At 37.2% G+C, this 19,795-nt stretch overlaps 1 protein-coding gene across 3 annotated transcripts in view; it reads left to right on the forward strand.

Moving 5' to 3' along the window:
• The window catches only part of Dpp10 (dipeptidyl peptidase like 10), a 1,479,312-nt gene that overhangs the window by 1,097,357 nt on the left and 362,160 nt on the right, over nt 1–19,795 (forward strand). For all 3 annotated transcript variants that reach the window (XM_070024402.1, XM_070024396.1, XM_070024410.1), the window contains exon 4: nt 15,761–15,855. In XM_070024402.1, coding sequence (XP_069880503.1) covers nt 15,761–15,855 — 95 coding nt within the window. The remainder of the gene's footprint in view (nt 1–15,760; nt 15,856–19,795) is intronic.

The raw sequence follows: 19,795 nt of genomic DNA on the forward strand, positions 1-19,795 counted from the left end.
GAGAACAGGCAGGTAGGTGAGAGAGGTCACGATTTGGGGTGAAAGTATGAGGATTAATATAGCAAAGTGTCAGGAGAAATGAGCACTCTGAGAAGAGCAGTTAGGGGAGAAATGTTAGACCTCAAAGCTAAGCTTTGAAAAATGTCATTGTTTTAATCACATTTTCCAGGATAGAACCTATAGAAATATTTGAAGAAAAAATATTAGGACAAAGTATGGTTCAAAGCCAGTGGAAGAGGATCACAAAATCTTCTGTTCATCACAGTCACACTTGGGGCATTGAGTGTGAGGAGACAGCACATATTGGATTTGATTATTCCAGGTCACTGGTGATGTTGGGGGATCACGGTTTCAGAAGAGCAAAGACTGCAACTGCCCTGCGGGAGAAAAGGAAAATAGCATGCAGGGTTGACACATCATAAGGCAAAAGTCGTGTGTGTGTGTGTGTGTGTGTGTGTGTGTGTGTGTGTGTGTGTGTGTACTGTCTTGAGGGTTACTGTAAAAGAGGAAGAGCCAGGCACAGAGCAAAAGACTTGAGTTGAAATATTTATAATTCTTTCACTATAAAAACTATTTCCATTATGAAAAGCAAACATACCTAGACAAAAGAAGCAGACATCTAAGATATTTAAGATATTTAGAAAATACTTGGCTTATAAGCAAAGCTTTCCTTTGCAAAGAAGAGAGAGACATTCCTCCTGAGAGGGAAAAGGAAGAACTTGAACAATGATATTCTGAGGTAGAAAAGGGATAATGAAGCCATTTCTCATGTGCTGGAGCTTTTAAAAGAGTAAGGTGAGTTTTGCATTCCTGGGATGGCTGGCTTAGGACAGTTGAAAGAGGAGCCTGCTGAGTTTCAATTATGAACAGCTCCATACGATTGATTTATCATGGATACATTTAATTAAGCATTAAAGAATTAACTCAGTATTTAACAAATCCTTCCTGAAATGATTTGGTCATTTTCTCTGAAAATCATTTCATTATTTGGCCCTACAATTTTTATCTTTCTCAGTTCTTTGATAATATGTTTCTTTTCAAAGTATGGGCTGCTATAGAAATTTTTATCGATTGTTTTAAATGAAGATCATGTTGAATGTGAATATCTAATAGAGCCAATTTGCTACTATTTTTCTTACTTTGTAAGAATTGTTTATAGATATACTTAATTTTGATACATTAAAAGCAAATTATCAAGTCAAAGTTAAATGTATAATTACATTAGGAATATCAACAACTAGTAAGATGTTTCTTTTGATATATATGGAGAGTAAATTCAATGAACTCTCTACTTGATAAAGACCCCAAAATAACCTGTTAACCAATCTGAGTTTATTACCTATTCTAGTCAGGAAAGACAACCCTTGGAACAAGTCTTAAGTGTTTGGAAAGATTTGATTAATAAGAGATACATATAGGGCCAGGGGTCTAAGTTGAGTATCAGTAGCTAAAGTTCTTTCAATGTGAGATTCTTTCTGGGATCAGGCACAGTTTATTTTATTTTATTTTTATTGTGCAAATACTGTACAGAGGGGTTAAAATTACATGGGCAAGATAACGAGTAAATTTCTTATCCAGCATTGTAGCCTCCTCCTTTGTTTCCCCTTTCCATCCCACCTTCCCCTCACCCCCCCACTTCTCCTCCCCCCACACCAAAGTTGTAAAGTTTGTTTTCAACATAACGACTTGTACATCTCATTGTTGCAATGGGTCCATCTGTATACATATTTAAATGATTTGTTTTTTTCCCTTCTCTCCACAAATTACACTGACATCAAATACAGTGAAAGCAGGGGTTATACCGTGGGGGAGGGACACACAAAGCAACAAAGAAATAATCTTATAAATGTGTTAGAAACAATCGCATGAAAGAAAAAAACATTTGAATACATATTTTAGGGTTCATTTTCCTAACATCAACTTATCTGAACTTTTCTGCTTCTCTCAGACATACACTAGTTATTTCAAATAAGGGAAACCATGAGACTTATGTATCTTTGGGACTGGCTAACTTCACTTAATATAATTTTTTCCAAGTCTTTCCATTTCCTAACAAATGGGGCAATGTCATTCTTTCTGATGGAGGCATAGAATTCCCTTGTGTATATATACCACATTTTCTTGATCCATTCATCTACTGAGGGGCATCTGGGTTGGTTCCATATCTTAGCTATGGTAAATAATGCTACAATAAACATAGTTGTGCTCACAGCCTTAGTATGGCCCTGTTTGTGATCACTTGGGTAAATGCCCAAATGTGGCAATACTGGATCATAGGGAAGCCCTTTGTGAAGTCTTTTTTTTTTTTTCCAAAATTTTATTGTGATTAAGTGGTTATATAATTCCCCAAATTTCACATTATTTTGGGATAGTGATGCTCAGTTAAAGTCACAAACACATTCTAACTTTCCTGGAGCAAATTATGTATCACGGTCTATAACATTTATGAGTTCTATGAGCTTTGTGATAGAGTTATTTCTTCCACATTGGGTGGTATGTATATTTCTTTTGTTTTGCGTAGCATCAGCTGTTCCCTGTTTCCCACTTGTTCCCTCCCTCCCATCACTGCCATTAAGTTGCTTAGATCATTTTGGTCAATGTCCAGTGCAGCTGATGGGTCCTGCTGTTGTGTGTTTTTCCCTGATTCCCTCTAGTTCTGTGTCGCCTTCCTGGTCCCCCTGAGGTATACACATATATACCGTACATGTGATCAGAAGGATAGGTTAATTTAGTAGTGATTCAACTAGATGAATGAAAGTCCTTTCTTTTTAAGTCCTATTAATTTTGTTGTATCACCTAACATTTTGGATTTAACATCCACTTATCAGGGAGACCATGTACCATTTGTCTCTTGGCTTACCTGTCTCAAGATTATTTCTTCTAGATCCATCCATTTCCCTGCAAATGGCATTATTGTTTCCTTTCTAATGGCTGCATAATATTCCATTGTGTATAGATACCACAATTTTTGGATCCATTCATCTGTGGTGGGACATCTGGGTTGTTTCCATATCCTGGCTATTGTGAACAGTGCTGCAATGAACATGGAGGTGCATGTCTCCTTGTATATTGGTTCCTGTTGTTCAGGATAGATGCCTAGAAGTGGTACGACTGGGTCATAAGGGAGGTCAATATTTAGCTTTGTGAGGATCCTTCAGACTGCTTAACATAGTGGTTGTATAAGTGTACATTCCCACCAGCAGTGTAATAGGGTTCCTCTTTCTCCATATCCCCTCCAGCATTTGTAGTTGGCTGACTTGAGGATGTGGGCCATTCTGACTGGGGTAAGGTGGTATCTCAGGGTTGTCTTTATTTGCATTTCCTTCACCACCAGGGATGATGAACATTTCCTCATGTGTTTCTTTGCCATTTTTATCTCTTCTTCTGAAAAGTCTCTCTTTAGTTCCCTTACCCATTTAGTAATTGGTTTGTTAGGTTTGGGAGGGATTAGATTCTTGAGTTCCCTGTGTATACTGGCTATTAACCCCTTGTCTGATATATTGCTGATAAATATTTTTCCAAATTAGTTGGTTGCCTTTCTAGCTTGGTTGTGATAGCTTTAGCTGTGCAGAAGCTTTTTATTTTAAGGTAGTTCCATTTGTCAAGTCTCTCTCCTATTTGTTGTCACCCTGGGACTCTGTTCAGGAAGTTCCTTCCTGTGCCTATACGTTCAGGTGTCTCTCCAACTCTGTCCTGCAGTAGTTTCAGAGATTCAGGTTTAATATTAAAGTCTTTAATCCATTTTGAGTTGATGTTGGTGCATGGTGATAGACTGGGGTCCACTTTTAGTCTTCTGCATGTGGCCATCCAGTTTTCCAAGTACCAGTGGTTGAAGAGGCTGTGTTTCTTCCATTGTATGTCTTTGGCTCCTTTGTCAGTTATCAGCTGACTGTAGGCATATGGATTTATTCCTGGATCTTCTATTCTAGTCCATTGGTCTTCAGGTCTGTTTTTGTGCCAGTACCATGCTTTCTTTGTTATTAGGGCTATATAGTAGAGTTTGAAGTTCGGCATGGATATCCCTCCCATGTTGTCTTTCTTCCCTAGAATTTTGGCTATTCTAGGTCTTTTGTGGTTCCATATGAATTTTTGGACTATTTTCTGACTGTTTTCAGAGATGGACATCATTGAGATTTTAATAGGAATTGCATTGAATTTGTATATTAATTTTGGCAGTATTGCCATTTTCACTATATTGTCTGCCTATCCAAGAGCAGGGAGGTCTTTCCATTTCCTGGTGTCTTCTGTAATTTCTTTCTTTAGGTTTTTATAGTTTTCATTAAATAGTTCTTTTACATCTTTGGTTAGGTTAATTACTAAATTTTTTGGGATGTTATTGTGAATGGGGTTGCTTCCTTTATTTCCCTCTCTGCTTGTATATTGTCAGTGTACAGGAAGGCCACTGATTTTTGTGGGTTGATTTTGTATCCTGCTACTTTGCCGAAGTGATTTATGATTTCTAAGAGTTTGGGGATGGAGTTTTTGGGATCGTGAAGGTATAGAATCATGTCATCTGTAAAAAGGGATAGTTTAACTTCTTCTTTCCCAATGCAGATCCCATTAATGTCTTTTTCTTGCATTATTGCCCTGGCTAACTGTTCCAGGACTATATTGAAGAGGAGTGGAGACAGTGGGCATCCTTGCCTTGTTCCTGATTTTAGGAGAATTGGTTGTTGCTTTTCCCCATTAAGTATAATATTGGCTATTGTTCTGTCGTAAATGGCTTTTATTGTTTTAAGAAATGTTCCTTCTATTCCTATTTAGCTTTTAGCATGAATGAATGTTGAATTTTATCAAGGCCTTTTCTGCATCTGTGGAGATAATCATGTGATTCTTGACCTTGGATCTGTTGATGTGTTGGATTACATTTATTGACTTACTTATGTTAAACCATCCCTGCATCTCTGGGATGAAGTCTACCTGGTCATAGTGTATGATTTTTTTATTTGTTTCTGGATTCTGTTAGCTAGAGTTTTGTTAAGGATCTTTGCATTTGTGTTCATCAAGGAAATTAGCCTGTAATTCTCTTTTCTGCTTGGGTCTTTGCCTGGTTTGGAGATGAGTGTGATATTGGCATCATAGAATGACTTTGGGATAGCTCCCTCCTCTGTTTATCTAAAGAGCTTGAGGAGTATGGGTATTAGTTTTTCTTTAAAGATATTATAGAATTCTGTTGTGAGTCCATCTGGTCTTGGGCTTTTCTTTGTTGGAAGAATTCTTATTGCTTCCTATATCTCGTTGTAGGATATTGGCTTATTTAATTGATTTACTTCTTCTTTGCTCATTTTGGGCAACAAATATTCAAAGAAACAAATGCCCAATTAATAAGTGGGCTAAAGACTTAAAGAGAAACTTCTCTGAAGAGGAAAGAAGGATGGCCAATAGACACATGAAGAAATGCTCAACCTCCCTAGCCATAAAAGAAATGCAAATCAAAACAACATTGAGATACTACTTCACCCCAGTTAGAATGGCTATAATCAAAATCTCTAATAACAGATGCTGGAGGGGAAGTGGACAGAAGGGAACTTTACTGCATTGTTGGTGGGAATGTAAACTTGTTCAACCACTTTGGAAAGTAGTATAGAGGTTCCTCCAAAGACTCCAAATATAGCACCCCTATGACCCAGCAATTACCCAGATGTTCACAAACAAGAACATATTAAAGCTACCAGCACAACTATGTTTATTACAGCATTTTTTAACATAGCTAAGATCTGGAACCAACCCAGATGCCCCTCAGTAGATTAATGGATCACGAAAATGTGGTATATATACATAATGAAATTTTATGCCTCCATCAGAAAGAATGACATTGCCCCATTTGTTAGGAACTGGAAAGACTTAAAAACTATATTAAGTGAAGTAAGCCAGGCCCAAAGAAACATAGGTCCCATAGCCTCCCTTATTTGCAATAACTAGTGTATGTCTGAGTCAAGCACAAAAGGTCAGGGAAATGAACCCTAAGATATGTATTCAATTTTTTTTTCTTTCATGTGCTTGTTTCTAACACATTTATAAGATTATTTCTTTGTTGCTTTGTGTGTCCCTCCCCCACGGTATAACCCCTTTTTTCACTGTATTTGATGTTGGTATAATTTGTGGAGGGGAAGGGAAAAAACAAATCATTTCAATAGGGATACAGGTGGACCCATTGCAACAATAAGATGTTCAAGTCGTTATTTCGAAAATGAACTTTACAACTTTGGTGGAGGAGGGGAGGAGGATTTGGTGGGGGGAAAAGGAGGAGAATGGGAAGGGATGGAAGAGGAAACAAAGAAGGAGGCTACAATGCTTAATAAGAAATGTACTCATTATCTTGCCCATGTAATTGTAACCCCTCTGTACAGCATTTTCACAATAATAAATAAATAAATAAATTAGTTAAATTAATAATTAAAAATGTATTCATTTCTGCCAGGTTTTCTTTGTTTAGAGGGTATAACTTTTGAAAGTAGTCCATTAAAATTGTTTGGATATCTTGGGTATGTGTTGTGATTTTTCCCATGGCATCCCTAATCCCGTTAATATGGGTTTCCTCTCTCCTTTTTTAAATTAATCTTGCCCATGGTCCATCAATTTTGTTTATTTTTTCAAAGAACCAGCTTTTTGTTTGGTTAATTTTGGCTATGATTCTCAGATTCTCTATTTCATTGATCTCTACTCTTAGTTTGGTTATCTGGCTCCATCTAGTAACTTTAGGTTCCATTTTTTCATGTTTTTCTAGCTGTTTTAATTGCAACATGAGATTATTTACTTAGTCTGTCTCTATTTTCTTGATGTGGGCACTGAGGGCAATAAATTTGCCCCTCAGGACTGCTTTTGCTGTGTCACAAGTTTCTTTGTGATTTGTTTTCATTATCATTGAGTTGTAGGAATATTTTAATTTCCTCTTTAATCTCTTCCATTACCCAGGCATTGCTTAGAAGTGTGCTGTTCAATTTCTGTGTATTTGAGTAATTTCTGTGGTATGCTTTCTTATTGAGAACTAACTTGATTCCACTGTGGTCAGATAGGATACAGGGGATTATATTGAACCCCTTGTATTTGTTTAAGTTCCTTGCATGAATTATGATATGGTCTATTTTGGAGAAAGTTCCATGAGCTGCTGAGAAGAATGTGTACTGTGTTGTTTTAGGGTGAAATACTCAGTAGATTTCAGTTAGTTGTAGTATGGCCTCACTTAATTCGGTAGCTTCTTTGCCAATCCTCAGGTTGGTAGACCTGTCCTTTGGTGAGAGTAGAGTGTTTAAGTCTCCTAGTATTATCAAATTGGGGATCTATTTTATTCTGTAAGTTTGAGAGTATTTGCTTAACATATTTGTGTGCACCAATGTTTGGAGACTATCAGTTGATGATGGTAATGTTCTCCTCTTGGATTGTTCTCTGTCTTAATATGTAGTGTCCATCCTTGTCTTTGATATTAATGAAAAGTTTATTTTGTCAGATATCAGGATTGCCATACCTGCTTTCTTATTGGGGGCATTTGATTTTCCAACCCTTCACTCTGGGTTTGTGTGTGGCTGAAAGATGGGTCTCCTGAAGGCAACAGATGGATGGGTCATGTTTTCTGATCCAATCTTCAGTTCTTTTTCTTTTGATTAGCAAATTAAACCCGTTAATATTAAGAGATAGTATAGAGAGATGCATTGTGGTCCCTGTCATTCCCGGTTTTCCTAAGTTTTTCTTCTTTCCTTTCCTCCTGTGCTTTCTCAGTTAGACTTCTATTAATGCTTGTCAGGGTGCAGGTCCCTGTTCCTGGTTGCTTTCTTCAGGTTGTGTTCTCCCTCTTAGTATTCTTTGTAATGCTGGCTTAATGTTTATGTATTCATTTAGTTTTTCTTTGCTATTAAAAATTTTCAGTTCTCCATTAAATGTGAATGTTAGCTTTGCTGGGTATATCAGTCTGGGTTGGCAGTTATTGGCTCTCAGGGTTCATATGTTACTTTCCCGGGCCTTTCTTGCATTCAGTGTTTGTGTGGAAAGATCTGCAGTGATTCTAATTTTTTTCCCATTGTAGTATAACTCCTTCTCCATTTTTCCTGCATGCAAGATTGTTTCCTTACTATTCAAATCTATCATTTTACTATAATGTGTCTAGAAGTGTTTCTCCTGGGTTCTTGCTTGTTAGGTGTTCTATATGCTTCTGTTATGTAGGTAAGATGTTCTTTTTTGAGATGGGGAAACTTTTCACAGATTATCTTGTTGAATGGGTGTTGCATTCCCTTGCTTTGATATTCCTAGCGTTTGTCCACTCCAATTATACGAAGGTTAAATTTTCTTGGCACTGTCCACTTGCTCTTGAATTTCCCTTTGGAATGATTTAAGTGATTTTTCCATATCTGTCATTTTTTGGTCCAGTTAGTGTATTCTGTCTTCTGTATCTGACACTCTACATTCCATTTCATTCACTCTGTTAACTATGGCTTCCATTGTGGTTTGCATGGAGGAAATGGACTCATTTAGGGATTTGATGTTGGTTCTCAAAGTACTAATCTCACCTCTTAATGAGGTGTGTACTTCCTCTATTTTGGCACTAATCTCACCTCTTAGTGAGGTGTGTGCTGCCTCTATTTTTACATGCATCTCCTGTTTGATATCCTGCATCTCTTTCAATATTTCCACCCTGTGTTCTTTCAATTTCTGGTCTTTTTCTCTCTTTATTTCTTGAGTCATTGCTTCCAGCATCTCTTGGATGTAGCTTTTGTCTTCCATTCCTGCTTTGCTCCCACTGGGGCTCTCCCTTGGGTAGCTGCTGGCATTTGGGGATAGCTTGCTATCCTGAGTGTTGATAAATGTAGTAATTTTTCTCTGTGATTTTTGTATGGGGATTCAGAGATTATTGGAGACTAATCTGAAATTTTGTTTTAGTCAATAGGTGTCTGTCTTTGCTTGGTTGCTGTTTCTGTGCTGGTAGAGAGGGTCTATACCTGATCTCTGTTCTGTTGGGGGTCGACCTCCAGCTGCTGGTCTGACTCACATAGGGTTTTTGGGTCTCTGCTGTAGATCACTGGCAATTGCCACCTTTAGAGGGATTGAGCAGCCTAGACTGCTCCTGTTTGCTCCTACAGGTGCATTGGCCAGATCGGATGTGCTGGATGCACTCGCCCAGATGCTGGAGTCTGCCATAGGCTCTTGATTTTTTTTGGGGGGGGGTCTGGTCTCTGGGCCTGGGCACTGTCCCTCAGCTCTTCAGCTCATGGCTAGCGCTCTACCACTTGAGTCACCATGTCACTTCTGGGTTTTTTCTTTTTGCTTATGTGGTGCTGAGGAATCAAACCCAGTGCCTTATGCATGCAAGGCAAGCATTTTACCACTGAGCCAACTTCCCAGCCCCTGGGCTCCTGATGTTTTGTTTTTGTTTTTTGTTTTTTTGGGGGGGGCAGTTGTGGGCTTGAACTCTGGGCTTGGGCACTGTCCCTCAGCTCTTCAGCTCAAGGCTGGCACCCTACCATTTGAACCACAGCACCACTTCTGGCCCTTTCTGCTTATGTGTTGCTGAGGAATCAGATCCAGGGCCTCATGTACCCAAGACAAGCACTCTACTGCTGAGCGACCTTACCAGCCTGAGCTCCTGACTATTATCAGCTGCTGGTGGCCTGTGTTGTTCAATTCCCAGCCTAGAAAATATGGGTTGGGTTCTCGTGGGATTTGGGCTTCTCTTGTCCTGGACCACCGGGTCTTTTACTGTCACAGGTGTGATTCCCGAGGGTGCAGTTCCGTTTTTCTCCCCTCTAATGAGACATATGGTCAGCTTCTGACTTCAGTTGGGAGGAGTTGGGTGTGTTGCTCAGGCACAGGAACCCCAGGACTGGTCCCAGCCCCTGGCCTGGGGTACACTGGTTGGACCTGTGCTGCTGTGTATCCCACCTAGGTTACACAGCCTGGAGCACACAGTTCAAATTTCTTCCACTGTTGGGTGTCTTGACCCAGAGGTGCTGTTCCTGGCTTGGGTGTTTATACTTCCTTTCAGGGGCACTTTTACTCTAGCCTGGCCAGCTGAGTGTGCTCCGTGGGCTGGTGGAGCTCTTGAACTGTTCCCAGTTTTAGTGGGTCCTGTGGTCCAGGTGATGGGTAGAGGGTCTGGATCAGGGTCTGGGGATTCCCACCAGCTCTGGTCTCCCTTGAGAGATACAATGTCCCCTGCGGGGTATTCACTCTGGAGCTAGTTGTTGTTTCTGTTTGATGTAGGTTGTTGATTGCCGTTGCAATCAGAGTTCAGTTGAGGTGGTTGTGGGCTGGGCTGGGTGGTGGTGGCTCTGTGTGTTTCTCTTCTGTCTCTGCCTAGGTTGATGCTGTTCAGGTTTGCACCACAGGACTGGCCTCCTGCCTCTGAGCAAGGGGTGGGGGTGGGACCTCCATGCAGGTTCTGAGCACAGGGGTTTGTCTCTGTTTGCGTTCTCCGGATCAGCACCAGTTCCTTGCAGGTCTTATGCTCTGCTATTCTGTGGGCATCCCGTGTAGCTCTGGGGTTCCCGTGGGGCCGAGTGGCTTTGGCAGGATGGAGCCTCTCTGCTTGGATGGAGAGTGAGAAGTGGGGGTGCAGGCGCCTGGCTTGGAGGTTTCACTGTTCATAATGATCAGCGGGTCTGACACCAGTACCTCAGGCGGCTTCTGGGCAGGTGATCTGCAGACAGCCCTCTGTGTCTCTGGGATTCTGGCAGCCCCCACCCGGCCAGGCTGGCCCTGCCTTGGCGCCAGTAAAAGTTGGGGGAGGGATCTTTGCGATTCTCTGTTCTGAAATTCTTTTTTTCTCTTTCTTTCTTTTTTTTTTTCCCCGCCTCCTGTTTTTCTCTGGGTGTTTGTCTTTTTGTTGTTGTGGGTTTCTTGGGGAGATAAAGCATTGGAACTCAAACTCTCTTTTTGGTTGGGGAGAGCTGTAGCATTTTCCTACTGCCGCGTCACCATCTTGGTCTGCCCTCCTCTGTGAAGTCTTTTGAAGAACCTCCATACTGCTTTCCAAAGTGGTTGAAAAAGTTTACACTCCCACCAACAATGCAGTAGGGTTCCTTTCTGGCCACATCCCCTCCCGCATCTGTTGTTCTTTTAGAGTTCTTCATTATAGCCATTCTAACCGGGGTGAGGTGGAATCTCCATGTTGTTTTGATTTGCATTTCTTTTATGGCTAGAGAAGTTGAGCATTTCTGTCTATTGGCCCTTCTTATTTCTTCTTCAGAGAAATTTCTCTTCAAGTCTTTAGCCCACTTATTTAGTGGGCAGTTGTTTCTTTGAGGATTTGTTGTAGTGTGATTTTGTTTTTTGATTTCTAAGTATATTTTAGATATAAAACCCTTGTCAGTTGTATGGCTAGTGAAGATCTTCACCCAGTCTGTAGACTTTCTATTTATCTTGCTGGCTATGTCCTTTGCCATGCAGAAACTACAGTTTCTTGCAATCCCATTTGTCCAATGTTTCTTTTATTTATTGTGTTTCTGGAGCTTTATTAAGAAAATTTCGGCCTGTGCCAAGGAGCCCTGGAGTTTCTCCTGTTCCTTCCTGTAAGGTTTTCAGAGTGTCTGCTATGACTTCAAGGTCTTAGATCCATTTGGAGTTGATTCTGGTGCAGTGTGATACATAAGGATCTAGTTTTATTTTTCTACATGCGGTTAACCAATTTTTCCAGAACCATTTAATGAAGAGACTATCTTTCTTCCATTCTATTTTTTTAGCTCCTTAATGGAAGATTAGGCGGTTATAGTTCTGCAGGTTCGTTCTGGGTCTTCAGTTCTATTCAATGGGCCCTCAGGTCTGTTCTTGTGCCAGTACCAAGCTGTTTTAATTACTATGGCTTTGTAGTAGAGTTTGAAATTTGGTATTGATATTCCTTCAGCACTGTTCTTTCTGCTGAGGCTTGTTTTTGCTATTCAGGATCTTTCATTGTTCATATGAATTTTTGGGTTGCTTCTTCAATTTCATTGAAGAATTAAATTGGAATATTGATAGGTATTGCATTGAATTTGTAGATAGCCTTGAGAAATATTGCCATTTTCACTATGTTAATTCCTCCCAATCCAGGAGCATGGCAGGTTTTGCTACTTCCTTAGTTCTGCTTTAATTTCCTTTTTTAGGTTTTTTGATTTTTTCATCATAGAGGTCCTTTGTTTCTTTAGTCAAGTTAACTCCAAGGTATTTTATTTATTTTTGTGAGGCTATTACAAAAAGAGTTGCTTTCCTGATTTCAGTAGTGTTATTCTCATTGTTGACATACAGAAAAGACATTGATTTTTGAGGGTTAATTTTATACCCTGCTACTTTGCTAAGGTTTTGAATCAGCTTGAATAATTTGGGAGTGGAGTCCATGGGATTCTTTAAATACAAGATCATGTCATTTACAAAGATGGAGAGTTTGATTTCATCTTTCCCTAATTGGATCCACTTTATCTTTGCATCTCATCTTATTGCTGTAACTAGGCAATACTAAATTCTTAATACTAAATTGAAGAGAAGTGGAGAGAGTGGTCATCCTTATCTTGTACCTGAGTTTCGAGGAAATGATTTTAGTTCTTCACCATTAAGAATAATGCTGGCTATATGTTTGTCATACACAGCCTTCATTGTATTGAGGAATGTTCCATGAATTCCTAGTTTTTCCAGAGCCTTCATCATAAAAGTGTGTTGGATCTTATCAAATGCTTTTACTGCCTCTATTGAGATAATCATGTGGTTCTTATCCTTGCTCTTGTTGATATAATGAATTATATTAATTGATTTGTATATATTGAACCAGCTTTGCATCCCTGAAATGAATCCTGTTTGATCATGGTGTATGATTTTTTTGATGAGTTGTTGAAGTAGATTGACCAAAATTTTGTTGAGAAATTTTGCATCAATGTTTATCAAAGAAATGGGTATACAGTTCTTTTACTTTAATGAGTCCCTGTCTGGTTTTGGGATGAGGGTTACAATGGTTTCATATAACGAGTTTGGCTGTGGACTTTCAATTTCAATTTCTTTGAAGAGTTGGAGGAGTATTGGTGTGAGTTCTGCTTTGAAGGCCTTGTAGAATTCAGCTGTAAATTTATCCAGTCCTGAGTTTTCTTGGGGAGAGATCTCTTATTGCTATTTTGATGCTTGACATGGGTCTGTTAAGTTGGTTTAATTTTGGCATGTCAATATTTGCTAGAAAATCATCCATTTCTTCCAGAGTCTCAAATTTGTTAGCATAAAGGTTTGAGAAATATTCACTTTTTTTGTTGTGATGTTTCCACTCTCATCTCTGAGTTTGTTTATTTGGGTGTGTTCTCTTCTTTTCCTGATAAGATTTGCTAAGGGTCTGTCAATTTTGTTAATTTCTGTCCAAGAACAAACTCTTTGTTTTGTTGATTCTTTCTATTTTTTTTAGATTCTAATTCGTTTAATTCTGATTTAATTTTAATTATTTATTTCCATCTACTGGATTTGGGTTTACTTTGTTGCTTTTTTCAAGGAGCTTCAGGTGTCTCATCAAATTATTGGTTTCAGATTTCTCCAATTTGTTAATGTAGGAACTCAGAGCTATAAACTTGCCTCTGAATACTGACTTTACTATGTCCCAGAGGATCTAGTAATTTGTGTGTTCATTTTTGTTGAATATCATGAACATTTGAATTTTGTTTCTAATCTCTTCCATGACTCACTGGTGGTTCAACAGTGTGTTGTTTAGCCTCCATATGTTACAGGACTTTCTTTGGTGGCTTTTGGTGTTGAGTTCTAATTTTATTCCTTTGTGGTCTGAGAGAAAGAATGCAGGGCATAATTTCAACATTTCTAAAAATGGACAAATTTGCTTTGTGACCTAAAATGTGGTCTATTCACTAACTTTTTTGATGAGGGTAGCCTTGAATTCCTAAATCTCTCTCCCACATAGCTAAGATTAAAGGTGTACATCACCACAGCTGGCTCTTTTTTGTGTGTCTTCTTGCTATGTGGCCTAAGATTGTCTAGAACTGAGAGTCTTTCTATCTCAGTCTGCCAAGTACTGAGATCGTGGGTTTTCTCTACCATATGCTGGGTATTACTTGAATTCTCAGTAAGGATGTTGCTCTTATTGTTGTTCAAACTATGAACAGAAGAACTTGACAAAGTAGAGGTAATAATTATTTGGGGTGCTTTAGACTTGAAGACATGGTTAAATCAGTAGGCATTAATTTTATTTTGTCACTTTTTTCATTTTAAGCCACTTCCTGAGTTGGGTCTGTGTTTAGGATAATTGGCTCTAACTTGTAATATCTAGGAAGAAAGAAAGATTAATCAAACCATGGTACAGACATGCTGCAAGTATATCCAGCTTAATTTTCCTATATTAATTCACATTATTCCCTGAACTGATTCACTAATATTCCTCTAATTCTTCTAACAAAATATGAGAGAAACTATTTAGAAGGGATATGATTTATTATTCTATCAAGAAAAATCTCAGATTGCTCTAATGATAATATATCCAAGGGTAAGTTAAGGTAAATAAGAGAACCAAGAGCCAAGATTATAATTAATAGATAAAAACTAAAAGAATGAATGAGGACAGATATACTAAGATTTTCAAATAATTCACAAATAATATTATAAATTATTAATCTAAAAAATTATAGTTGACTTGAAAAAAATTCAATTTGGAGTGCAGGTCTCAATCCTTAAATCTTTATAGATTTTTTTCATGAATAAGTTTTTTTATTGTGAAAATACCCTATAGAGGGGTTACAATTACATAAGCAAGGTAATGAGTATATTTCTGATCAAGCATTGTTGCCTCCTCATTTGTTTCCCCTTACCCTCCCTATCCTCCCATCCCCCCCCCCAGCCAAAGTTTTAAATTTCATTAAATGTAGGTACTTAAACTGTGGAATAACTGGAGAAGAAATGAGAATTTTTTGCTTGTTAGATTGTCAGATCTTTCTACACACATAACTTCAATAAGTTGTGTAATCTACCAATACAATACTTTTCCCAAGAATGCAATTAAAACATTCAGATTCTGGGAAACTTTTGGCTCATGTAACTTACTCAGTGTTAATAATGGACTCAATATCTCCCTTCCTAGAATTGTCAGTGGGTAAGAGAGATATTTGTCCTACCATGATAAGGGTTAGGTAAAACTGAAAAGATTTCCATTTACAAAATCTCTATCCCAAAGATAAACAGATGACTAGCAACTGAGTGGTTGAGAAGGACTAAAAGATTACTAATCCTTCATGAGGGTGGTTTTCTATCAGCAGATAATTGGCACTCCTTGTAAAGTTAAACAAAATTAAATCATTGGTCACCCAGAATTATATGCCTATAATTCTAGCTACTCATGAAGCTGAGATCTGGAAGATCTGGGAAGAAAATTCTGTGAGAATTTATCTCCAAAATTAAACAGTAAAACGCAGGGCAGGACACAATGTTCGAGTAAAAGAATGCCATGTTTGAGCAAGCAAGTCAAGGGAAAGTGTCAGACCCCAATTGCACACTCTGGTATGGACAAAAATACCAGGTGGATTTCCTAATGAAATAGTCTCTCTGACCTGAGAATAGGCAGCTGATTGCCCATATTTTAATTAGTTTATATTTGTTAAGCAACGAGTTTAAAAAGCCCTCTCACTGATCCTGTGTTCATTGCACAGTGGTCCATGTGTTAAGTGGGCTTCCTGAACTTTCAAGAGAATTAATGTGGGCCAGATTCAGAAATCTGCTTGGGTTATTGAAGATTAACCCTGATTCTTATGATGTAACTGTTTATTATGCATGCTTTCATATCAGCTATTCTATCACCTCGTCAATATATTTGTCTTTGTCTTTGCAGATACAGATGTGGTGTATAAAAGCGAGAATGGACATGTGGTCAAACTGAATATAGAAACAAATACTACCACATTATTACTGGAAAACAAAACTTTTGTAAGTAATGAATAATTAATTGCTTTATGCATTACAGTATTGTTTGGTCTGGGATATGCTGAACTTTGAATTCTTCAGCTCCAGTCTGTGCAAAGCATTTCAGGAGGAAAGTTAGGGTTAGAATATTATTAGAATCATAATATCCATTGATAGAAAATACCTTCACTCCATCTGTTTTATTTTCTCTCTATTTATCATCAGAATCTGATATAAGTTACATCAATTTATTCAATAGTAATAATGGACTCAATCTGCATTATTACTCTCCTTCCTAGAACTGGAAGGTAGGAATAGACATTCCCAGAAGTTATAGTTGCCTAGTACAAAGACTTTCCCTAATGTTTTCTATGTGAGATTAATGTTGCCAGTCTCAAGACTTTAAGAAATGGTATGTTTTGTGCATTATATTATGAACTTGCCACTCTCTTCCAGGTTTCCTGATTTCATACTCATTCAGTGATTTTTGTCCTGGATCAATAGAAGGTTTACAATTAGCTTTGTGTTGGAGCGGATGCATTTTACTTTTAGCATTTAGAGAACTATCATTTAGAGGACTATCATTGATCACTTAAGGTTTAGCCAACAATAGTCAACTGACTGAATATGATTATATTTTGTTACAGCTTATAAACACAACTTTTATTAGAAAAGTTACACATAACATAGTGTCAACTATTTTCAGGGACAATATTAGCCCCAAAAAGCAACAAAAACCTGACTCACAAAATGTGTGACAAGAAACTAATGACCTTTTTATAATCAAACATTCAATGTTGATTTGCAATGCTGAGGCTTCAAATCAGAGTTATGTCCATGTTACAGGTACTTTACAACTTGAGCCATGCCATATTCCCAGTATTTTTCTGTTAGTTATAAGGGATTATGTTTTTCTCTGGACCACCTGAATTCTAAATTCTATTTACAACTTCCCATAGCACGAATCACAGAGGTGCACAAAGCACCCAACTTGTTGGTTGAAATGAGGCCTTAGACTCTTATGCTCTGAATATCTTGTCTCTTGAGTAGGTAAGTTTACAGGCATGAGTCAGTGTACCTGGCCTACCTTGTTCTTACAAAAGAGTATAACCAGGTTTTTAATAATCTACTTAAAAGACTTAGCTAGGACTACTCATTGAAAAACATACAATACATAATATAAATATAGCAAAACATAAGTACTAAATCATGATGAAAAATAGTGCACAATTTTTATTTGCTAATATAATATAGGCTCAATGTATGGTACACTAGATGACTTTATGTAATATGGGTATAATATAGCTCAACCCCTGAAAACTCTTCACAAAATAAAAAATCACAATGACAATAAAAATAAATAAATAAGTCAATTCACACACAAAAGCCTTACCTCCTTCAGTTATATTTCATACTTTTCTTCCAACTGAGAAGCAATTGCATAATATATGGGAAACAGATTATTTTCAAGTAAAGCCATCTTCAAAAGCCAACTTCAATATTCAAAATATTTTGTTCTCACAACTAAAAATAAGTTACTTCCTGAAATGACAGTCTTCCATTTCACTGCCTTAAAAAATAAGCTGTTATGGATAATAGAAGTGTTTTCTTACTAGGAAAAAAAAGAAACTAACTGGCTATTTTTAATTTTTTATTCCTACTTTCACATTTAGTGTAGCCAGTTAATCTTCATATCTGTTATCAGATGGCCAAATTTTCTAAAACTCATTTCATTTTTAATAGCTTTCTTTGATAATTGGAGTGTTCACTCCCAGGTGGAAAAGATGAATTAACAGCCTTCTTACTCAATGATTTTGTTTGTTTGTTTGTTTGTTTTTGTGCCAGTCCTGAGGCTTGAATTCATGGCCTGACGGCTGTCTCTGAACTATTTTGCCCACATGAGCCAATGCTTCACTTCTGTTCTTTTCAGAGCTTAATTAAGGATAGGAATTTCCCAAATTTTCTCACCAGGGTGGCTTGAAAACTCAATCCTCACATCTGACTCTCTTGAGTAGCTAAGATTATAGGCATGAGCCATCAGGACTTTTCTGCTTTTTTTTTTTTTAATACTAAGAAAACAATGGTTATTGAAGTCATGAAATAATTATATTTGTGTCTGTTTGGAAAATCTAACCAACCAACTTTCAATGAAGTTACTAACCAACAGAAAGTTATGACACATATTTCTTTACTACAAGTTAATTCACAGATATTCAAGGCAAAACTATTGTATTTGTAACAGTTTATAATACTTGTGGCAAAAGCAAAATATGTAACATAGACAGACGGATTGCTCACATTCTGAGAATAAAAGTATTTCCTGGGATGATAATATTAGTCCTTTTGCAGTTACTGTAAGCATTTGTTACTTCTTTTTGAGTGTTCCTTAAGGACACTAGTTAAGAGGCTAAAGAATCGGTGATGGATAGTGACACATGTGGAAGAAGTCTTTCCTAGGAAGTTGGGACAGGAGGAAGAAAGTAGGACATAGTAATGAGGAGAGATGATGCTAATACTATCCTGATTAAAATCAATGTGAAGTGATTTCTCTATTAGTTACATAAGGAACAACATTAAATGCATTTCCATATTTCCCTTTATCAATTTGTACCATTATTAATGGAGATTATAGATTTCTGGTAGTCAAGCATTCACGTTAAGTAAAACTCAGTATGATAATTTTGTCTTTTAAAAAATATTGTAAAAATAGACATATGGGTGAAGTGTGTGGTTATGGATGGGAAAGAAGTTTTGCAAACACATTTCCATGTAACAAAAAGGCTAAAGCATTAAAAAATATTGTAAACGTAATTAAAGAGGGGTTACAGTTACAGTCATGTAATGGGTACATTTCTTTTTAAACAGTTTCACCCTCTCCCTCATTCTCTCCCAGTTTTTCTCTTGAGACTTCCCTCCCTACCCAAGTTGTATAGTTCATTTCCAACATAGTGTCTAGGGAGTATCACTGCTGAATTTTGTCTTTTGTAACAAGTACTTACTGATCACTCCCTAAATCTGATTAATGAAATGTTTCCTCTAATCATAAATCATGTTTTTATTCTTTTAGCATTTATTATTTTTCACCCTTCTTGACATATCAAAAAAAAAGAAACAAAAACAAAACCTGTGTTATTATTCTGTCATCCTAGTTCTGTGGTTGGTAAACCTTTCTATCTTATCTTGTCTCATATGAGTTTCTTAATGTGCTAATTGATTCTCTTTCATCTTTATGCATATGCATTTAATCTTTGCAAATCTTTTTTACAGGTATATTCTATTATCTTCTATGTTGGCCATGACTATTAATTACCAGTCATACTTATGTCACAGTGCTGATAATTAGACAATTTGTAACATTCAGAACAGTCAAACTAATGGGTAAAATGAGGGGGAATGGAAACTGGCATATATTTACAACTAGCTAACCCCAACCTGAGATCAAAGATACATTAACGTGTTTCTGGATGATTTGAGAGGAACTTGTTTAGTTGTTTACTCACAACTCTAAGCTATCCCTGCTAAATATAGTTATATTTTTAAAGCTCATATTAGGCTAATATTTGGTTTTACTTTCTCACCATCACCATTCTCTTGAAAATTAATCACTCAAGATATGATAAGAATTCTATAATGCATATTTTCTACAATTATAAGTATTAACTTATAATTATAAGTAATTGGAACAGATTGCTATAAATGTCTTTTAATGGTAATGTAGCAAGTCAATTAAGAAACATTATTGACAAACCTATGCTAGACTAGCCTGATTTTACAGGACATGTTATATAATTATATAATGTTATATAATCATGAGAGCCAGTTTTATTTTTAAAATTAAAGATAGTTTAATATCAATTTGTTATTTACCAGATTAAAAACTGGTTATTGGTTGTGTACTAGTGCCTCATGCACGTAATCGTAATTATTCAGGAGGCTGAATTCTTGAGATTGTGGTTCAGAGATC

Source organism: Dipodomys merriami, unplaced genomic scaffold (assembly GCF_024711535.1).
Source record: "Dipodomys merriami isolate MVZ:Mamm:240054 unplaced genomic scaffold, mDipMer1.0.p SCAF_1, whole genome shotgun sequence".
Lineage (NCBI taxonomy): Eukaryota > Metazoa > Chordata > Mammalia > Rodentia > Heteromyidae > Dipodomys > Dipodomys merriami.